At 40.2% G+C, this 7,500-nt stretch overlaps 3 protein-coding genes across 3 annotated transcripts in view; 1 reads left to right on the top strand and 2 right to left on the bottom strand.

Moving 5' to 3' along the window:
- Nucleotides 1-309, top strand: part of LOC138024591 (receptor-type tyrosine-protein phosphatase epsilon-like) — a 26,596-nt gene extending 26,287 nt beyond the window's left edge. The window contains exon 14 of the mRNA XM_068871820.1: nucleotides 1-309. This exon is cut by the window's left edge and continues 959 nt beyond it. The gene's annotated coding sequence lies outside the window, so the exon portion shown is untranslated.
- A 565-nt stretch (nucleotides 310-874) lies between these two features.
- LOC138023023 (ankyrin repeat and SOCS box protein 11-like) lies at nucleotides 875-1,237 on the bottom strand. The gene has a single exon (XM_068870058.1). The coding sequence runs from the start codon at nucleotides 1,235-1,237 to the stop codon at nucleotides 875-877; it is 363 nt and encodes a 120-aa protein (XP_068726159.1).
- Nucleotides 1,238-4,258: 3,021 nt separating this feature from the next.
- LOC138024893 (NIPA-like protein 2) overlaps nucleotides 4,259-7,500 on the bottom strand; it is a 13,629-nt gene continuing 10,387 nt past the window's right edge. The window contains exons 11-13 of the mRNA XM_068872087.1: nucleotides 6,999-7,062; nucleotides 6,795-6,895; nucleotides 4,259-5,875 (exon numbers count right to left, since the gene is read on the bottom strand). Coding sequence (XP_068728188.1) covers nucleotides 5,730-5,875; nucleotides 6,795-6,895; nucleotides 6,999-7,062 — 311 coding nt within the window. The 3' untranslated portion in view covers nucleotides 4,259-5,729. The remainder of the gene's footprint in view (nucleotides 5,876-6,794; nucleotides 6,896-6,998; nucleotides 7,063-7,500) is intronic.

Genomic DNA, 7,500 nt, shown 5'->3' with positions numbered 1-7,500 from the left:
TTTCCTTCTCCTGACTCATCATTCTCTCTCCCCGTTTCTCACCCTCACGCACAACTCCTCCTCCGTCCCTCCTTCCCCCCCCCCCCCCACCCCCAACTTGCTTGCCTCAAAAAAGGCTCTATAATTTCCTGGCTTAATTCAATCGAAGACCCACCCTGAGATACCTATAAACAGTCTCCAGTTGGCTCGAGGTCAAAATAACGTGGCTCTAGCATTGCTTTGCTGAGGATAATGAAAATCGAAACCCATTCACACTAAGCCCGCCGATTTACAGTTTAGCATCTAGAAGTGAATGTGATTGTTATAGACCCTCACCTCGTTCGGTGAAAGTTGTATGTCCTTCTTTTTGTTTTTACCCCGCAGGGATTTCGATCAAAATGCAAAGGTCTTCGCGCAGAGAGAGTTCGACTGAGCTTTGCGCGCAAAGCTGTGTACATCCCAGCTAGGAAATGCGTCCTAGGGATTTATTTACGTTTTGCCCTAGAGTCAATTATTGGGTCTGGTCACTGGTGCAACATTATTGTTGGTCTTTGGACAGTCACTAGAAAACCGTTCTGTACTTTAAGAATCCCTTTGCAACTGTCAAAGTATTTTTCTACCCCGATAACAGTATTTTCTTTTGTAATTTGAACAGACTACAAAGTAGTTTGTATGTACGTAGTCATTCAACGGTTTAAAAACACGCGCGGCTGTGCCGTTTTGTAGAAAATCAATGCTAATTTTTGTAGTTAGATTTAACCATCATTTCATGCCCGTATGGCCTTTATTTCACGCTACGCGATAGATGAAAGCAAATCAAAGCCATTTTGCGGTTAAGAATTTTAAGAATCAAATTAAAGCAGTCAAGTTTTTGTAGAGAAAACTTGCTTTTGTACTAGATTACTCTTGGAAGTGTTTTGAAAAGTATTTTGTCCTTAAGTGGGGAAGGGAGAGGTAGTTTTTCTGCCTTCGTCCTCAGGTACGTCCCCAGTCTCTCCCGAATAACCAACAGACAAAAATGTTCAAGTCTCAGAGGAGTCGTCTGCAACCTTCTCAGTAATCGTCTTACTTCTTCTCCGTGGGCAACTTGAACAGCGGTTACATTGCCATAGTTGCGACATCCAACATTCGCCCCAGCTGCGCATAACAATGCCGCACACTGTACTCTTTCGCAGTGCATGGCAACATGATGTAGAGGTGTTGTGCCCTCGTTGTCTTGTACTTTCACGTCGGATCCAAACTTTAGCAACAAGGCCATTGTGGTGTAGTGAAGCTGCAATGGGTAGCACATGTGTAAAAATAATAATTTCCTGGTTTAATTCAATCGAAGACCCACCCTAAGATTCCCATAAACAGTCTCCAGTTGGCTCGAGGTCAAAATAATGTGGCTCTAACCGTACCACCTATGTGAGGAATCTAGAGAATATTTTTGACAAAGATGCGTTTGATTTGAGTTTTGCTTGGGAATATATCATCTTGTTGCACTCAACAATACCTGTTCTTTACGTTGAACGCTTGTGTGGGTCGTGCTTGCGTTATTTCTGCTCTTATATATCCGCTATCAGTTATAACTCGATCAGCTAACAACCCCTTCTCTTTTACTGATTCAAGTGCTGTTATCACGCGCCAGATTATTAAAAGTGATTTGCGTAGAATAAAACAAATTTTGGTATAGGTAATCACATGATTTTTTTTCTCGTGCAATTTGGAATAAATGAGAAAGCTGCATTAATTAGCATTTTACTGAATTTATGCACTTTAATTTTGCATTATGCTTCACCTTGAGTCTTTCACGAATCCGAATGCCAGATCTAGTGGCCATTTGCAAAGGTGTTTCCAGAGAGATACTGCGTGCGTGGACGTCAGCACCGTGTTGGCAAAGAAGAGCTACCAACTCAGGATAACCATACAAGGCTGCAAGATGGAGAGGGGTATAAAGTGTGTGTTGAGTTGGATTTACATCCGAACCCGCCTCCAGAAGGAGTTTATGTTTGAAGCAAGTTCCAATCAACTAATTTTGCTGGTGTCCAGTTCGAGTTCACTTTTTCGTATTCACTTTAACAGAACGTTACATCTCTACGTTGGAATGGCGCGCGCACATAGTCGTATCGTTGTCGTCACCAGACCCCGGGACTCTCTCGGTCTGCACCAAGATTAACTGATTCTTCTATGCAATGACTGTCCGTCTACGCCAAGAAAGAAAATAAGTAATTAAAGAGAGTCTTACAAAATGTCGTCGGCGTTATGTGCAATCACACACCACCTATCTAACCCGGCCGATAAAGTGTTTGATGTTTCAGATAAATATTATTATTCATATAGTCTAAATGCCACCTTGGGCATTCTTGTATTATAATTTGACATAACACGGCATAACACTACCAACCGAACCGGAGCGGTAGGTTGCTTGGCTGAACAGCAAGGTCCTTTCCCACCAACGCTGAGCCCACTAAGAACCCAGTGTAGATCAGTTAGGAGCATTAGGTATACGTAACGGCATTTTCACAAATCAAACTATTTTTAGACGAGTTCTCAAATAAGATCTGGCTTGCACGAAGGACCGCTCTCAATCCCATGGGTAACGATTTCTCCTGCACGCAAGACTTGTGATTAGCTCGACACGTCCAGTTTCGCGGGAAAATCAATCTAAAAATAGAATGACTGTTCACTCCGAGGCATAAGAATAAAGTAACCCTATATTTAGTCGTCTTCAGCCCTCATTTATGGTAAATATTCTCAATCTGAGCGAAACAAAAGTTACGTAATATGCTTCGCATGGCCACGCCTCGCACCTTGCCTCTTACCGGAGAACGTGATAAGCAACAACAAGCGATAGTCCTTTTTGCTTGATTTTATGCTTTCATTCTCTAATGCTTGGCAACTGTAATCCACGATCGACAAAACAGGGGCGGATCCAGAATTTTGTTTAGGAGGGGGTGCACCTCTTAGGAATGGGGTAGCTGTCTGGTGATGCTTTGTTTTCTTCCAGAATACCAGTTGTATTAGAAAGCCGCAGGGCATCTCATGCGCACCCTCCCCCTACAATTATCGTTTGTTGTAATCAGGCATGATCATCGTATTTTCGAAATTAAAACCCCTTGGAACGAGGTTGGTCACATCTGCAATTCACATACCAGCAGTCCATTTCAAAAAGACAAGACATAAGCACAAAACGTCATTTTAATCCCTTTTTATTATTGTCAAATAGTAAATTATAATTCGGGCATTTGGGTATAAAGCACAGAACACAAGGCCAGTTATTTTCATATAATTGAATAACAATTAGCGCCTAATGTTCGTTCTTTCAGAGCTTCCGACTAATTTGCATGCGGTAACCCTGTGCGACCCTGAGTAAAGCAGTTGCTCCTGTATTTCTTTAATAAGCCGCAAGGCAATAAATAAGAGAGTCGTATATTGTATCAATCCAAAAGATTCATAAGGTATCAGATTTGACCCAATCAGCAGCTACTTAAGAGGTGTTTAAATAACGTGTAAATTAGATGTAATAGTATTTCCTTCTATGCGCGTTTGACTTCTGAAAGTAATCTAACTTAACAATAATAACAACGGAATTCTCGTCTTACGTGTTTCAAGGGCATGATTTATTGTTGATGTTGGGGGGCCGCGTCTAAAACACGAGTCACTTTTGACGGGTCACTCGTTGCAGGTCATTGTTTGATCTTTTTGGAACTAACCCAAAACCCTCAATTTGGCTGACTCTAGGCCTGGGGTTAGCCACATTGAGGGTTAACTTTTGGGTTGTGTTAATTCATTGATTTCAGTTCCAGTGTCCTCAATTAGTGCTTCAGCGATAGAACGACTAGACACTTTAAAAACGTTCCTTTACTTTTCAAAAAGGTAATAAAACAATTTCCTGCAACGAGTGACCCGTCAAAAGTGACCCGTGTTTTATTGGGGTGTCTGTTTCAGATCTTAGTATGAGACAAAATACAATCTCAAAGTTCCAAATTTGTCTTGGATCTATCCACTCTAGTCCTCAGAGATCTTCCTTCTTTTGCGCATGTCTGCGAGATAGAAGGGGGGGGGGGGATGAGGGAGGACAAGAAAGAGAGAGAAAGAGAACAGGGATACCAGTTGTATTAGAAAGCCGCAGGGCATCTCATGCGCACCCTCCCCCTAAAGCTGTCCCTACAAAGTTATCGTTTGTTGTAATCAGGCATGATCATCGTATTTTCAAAATTAAAACCCCTTGGAACGAGGTTGGTCACATCTGCAGTTCACATACAAGCAGTCCATCAAAAAAAACAAGCAGACAACGTCATTTAAATCCCTTTTTATTATTGTCAAACAGTAAATTATAATTCGGTCATTTGGGTATAAAGCACAGAACACATGAAAGAGGGAGAACAGGGATAGAGGCACATTAGATCCGAGGCTCTGGTGACGAGACTGGGATATGCCATTCATAAACTATCTTTGGCACCATAGTAACTATGTTGCACCAGGGTGCTTGACATTATGCCCATGAAGTAGTTTTTGTTTTCCTCTAGTAATTATATTATTATCATTATTATAATTATTATTATTAGATTAGACACTTAATAATCCAAAGAATAACATTTATATCCTTCTGTTTGTCATTCTTGTAAATGCATTTCTCTTATTCCGTGGGTCTACAAGCTAGGACTCCGTTTTAGGCTTCAAAGCACTCCATGTGTTATGCTCTCATTAAAAATACAACTTTTTCCATCCTTGGGAAAGTAAATAACACAACTTAAAGTGCCTTTTTTACTCTAATAATCTAGTTACAGAAATGTCTCATTGGGCAAATCAATCAAGTTGTAATCTTTTTACTGATATTGGTGCTTTAAAAAGAAAACAGCTTCCAATTTCTATGCAAAGATAGAAGTATGAAATAAATCTATACAATATTGTACAGTGCTCACAAGAGAGATACATGAATGCTGGAGGGTGTAAACTGCAAATTGCAGGTCATATTTGTTTCACCATAGCTGGAACAACCCAAACCTTTACTAACTGCTAACATTTGGCCTAAAAAAACCCCCCCCCACATGTATGCTCCGCTTCAAGCAAAGCCAGGCCGTGGATCCAGGCCTGAATTTTTTCTATCTGTCTGGCCCCAGTTGCTCAAAAAGTGGATAACACTATCCATTGGATAGCACAATTGGTTTCGCTATTACCCATCCACTGGATAGTGCTATCCATCATTTGAACAACTGGGGCCTGACTTTTATTGCCTGATTATCAGTTGCCCAAAGGAAGGGAAATTAAATCAATAAATTATTGGTGATTTGGTTCTGTACACATCAATCACACCCACTTCTATCCAAGGGCCCTAACTTACTGTGTGGCCCTTGAACTCAGTTCATAAGACGTAGTTACTTAGGTCTAAAATTATGACAGACCATTTTTATCAATGACAGCCAGTATTTTTCTACTTATGTATGTGATTTGTATGTTACATAGACCTCATGGGCTCAATAATTTTATTTAGAACAAAGATACTTTTGAACTTCAAATGTCATGTTGAGGCTTAATGAAATTTTCTGTGGCTGCAATCGTGAAAAAGGTCCATGCAATTAATGCTTAAGCAAACCTATTGGTAGGAATTTGCTTTGCCATACCTTACCGCATTTTCTTAAAAAGAAATTCCCATCTACCTCCCAGGGTCTACTGTAAATGGGTCCACTAAATACTTTATCCTTTTTTAATTATTTCATCCTTATGTAATTATTATACCACTAAACATTGTTCAGTGATACTCGCAATCATGTTTCTCCTAGAGCTTGCTCAGTTTCAGCGGTTGACTCATATGAAGGTTTGCTAGGCAGCATCGGATAATCAACATGAGATGTCGCTGCCACATTGCTGGGCTGCACAGCAATCAGTTTAGATGAGGATAAAGAAAGGAATCCTAAAATTAATAAAGAAAAAGAAGGAAAAAAAATTAGTTTAAACTTCTTAAGCAGTCAAAAACTTCCCTCCATTAACCCACTGACACCAGGGAGTGGGACTTAGCAGACTGATTTTACTCTGTCTAAAGCCAGACGATTCTGGGGGTGTCCTCGTGCATTTGAGGTGTCAATGGGTTAAGACTAAATGAAGTTCAGAATTTACACGTAATCCCACCACCCTTTTATTTCCAATGCTGAATGTTTGTTAGTGAATGAACCACATTGTTGCCACGAAGGGGTGTGGTTCCAACTCACAAAGTTTCCCATGACAAAATGAGTAAAGAGTTTTCCTATTTTTCGGAACTTTTGAACCATTCCATCAGCAGCCTCCCCCCACCCCCCCCAGACACTTCACTCTCACAGTGCCTCTCTCCACCCAGGTGTATAAATGGGTACTGGCGAATGCTGGGGGTAACCCTGTGATGGACTAGCGTCCCATCCAGGGGGGAGTAGAAATACTCCTAGTTGCTTCATGCTATGGAAACCGGAGATAAGTGCCAGCCTGATGGGCCTTCCTAGGCTCGTAACAGGGACTTTACCTTTACTTTACCATCAGCCTTCCCCCCCCCCACCCCCCTCACACACACACACACACACTCAACACAATATTGTTTCCAAAGAAGTGCAAATAACCTACACAGCTGTGTCTCAACAATGTTTCTGGGAGAGGGATGAGAAGCCAAAATAATATGATTTACTTAATGCAAAAAGGGTTTTAGACAAGGGCAAGGAAGCTGTTTGTCCACGTTCAAATCCCCTACAAACCTTTCTAGATTTTTTTACTCATCTGATGCTGAAGAGTTCAACCAGTACAAGCAAACCTTACAGTACATAAAAATCTTTTATGTGCTACGTACAAATCCATCACAAGAGACATACCAGGGAATAAGTCAGCATTAGTGAGCAACAACTGTTCATCAGATTCTTCCTGTTTCCTTTCTGATGTGATGTAATACACACCAACAAATGACAAAACACATCTGCAACAAAAGTGGTTTAAATGAAAGATAAATTGAGCATATTTTTCTTCTACTCTCCCAAATTTATAATACATCTTTTGGCTGATAGCCAATGTACACTTACCCAAAGAGAAACATAAATATTTCTAGGAATGTAAGCCCATAGAATTCTCTATATAAAACAATACCTGAAAAGGGAAAATGAGACAATTTGAATCATTTGTCTTACTATTACAATTTCTAAATGTTTTCCCCAACAGAACCATAAATTATGCATTCATGTAGTCATGTACCATACTACATGTATATATACTTTGCATAAGGAGAGAAAAAAGGAAACAGATCCATTAAAAAGAGTTTTATTAATTTTTAGAAAAAGCAAAAATTCCTACTACAGCTCCTTTAAGACAGATTCCATAGCAATTATGCCATGGAGAAGAGGTGTTCACGGAGGAGAAGTTATAATGTTAGTCTAAGAGTAAATGTAGGGAACATGTGATGTACAAAACAGGAAACATTCTAGTAGCAGTTTGTGGAAATGTCCACAAGACACTCGAGATTAGCACATTTTACATTGACCTTGACTCTGCAAACGAATCCTTTTTTGTCTGTACATGTAATTTCCC

The sequence above is a fragment of the Montipora capricornis genome, chromosome 11, assembly GCF_036669925.1.
Source record: "Montipora capricornis isolate CH-2021 chromosome 11, ASM3666992v2, whole genome shotgun sequence".
NCBI classification, from domain to species: domain Eukaryota; kingdom Metazoa; phylum Cnidaria; class Anthozoa; order Scleractinia; family Acroporidae; genus Montipora; species Montipora capricornis.
This window is presented reverse-complemented; position numbering and strand designations above follow the sequence as displayed.

Excerpts from the sequence above, each read along its gene's own strand:
- LOC138023023 (XM_068870058.1), bottom strand. The coding sequence starts at position 1,237 with ATGGCCTTGTTGCTAAAGTTTGGATCCGACGTGAAAGTACAAGACAAC.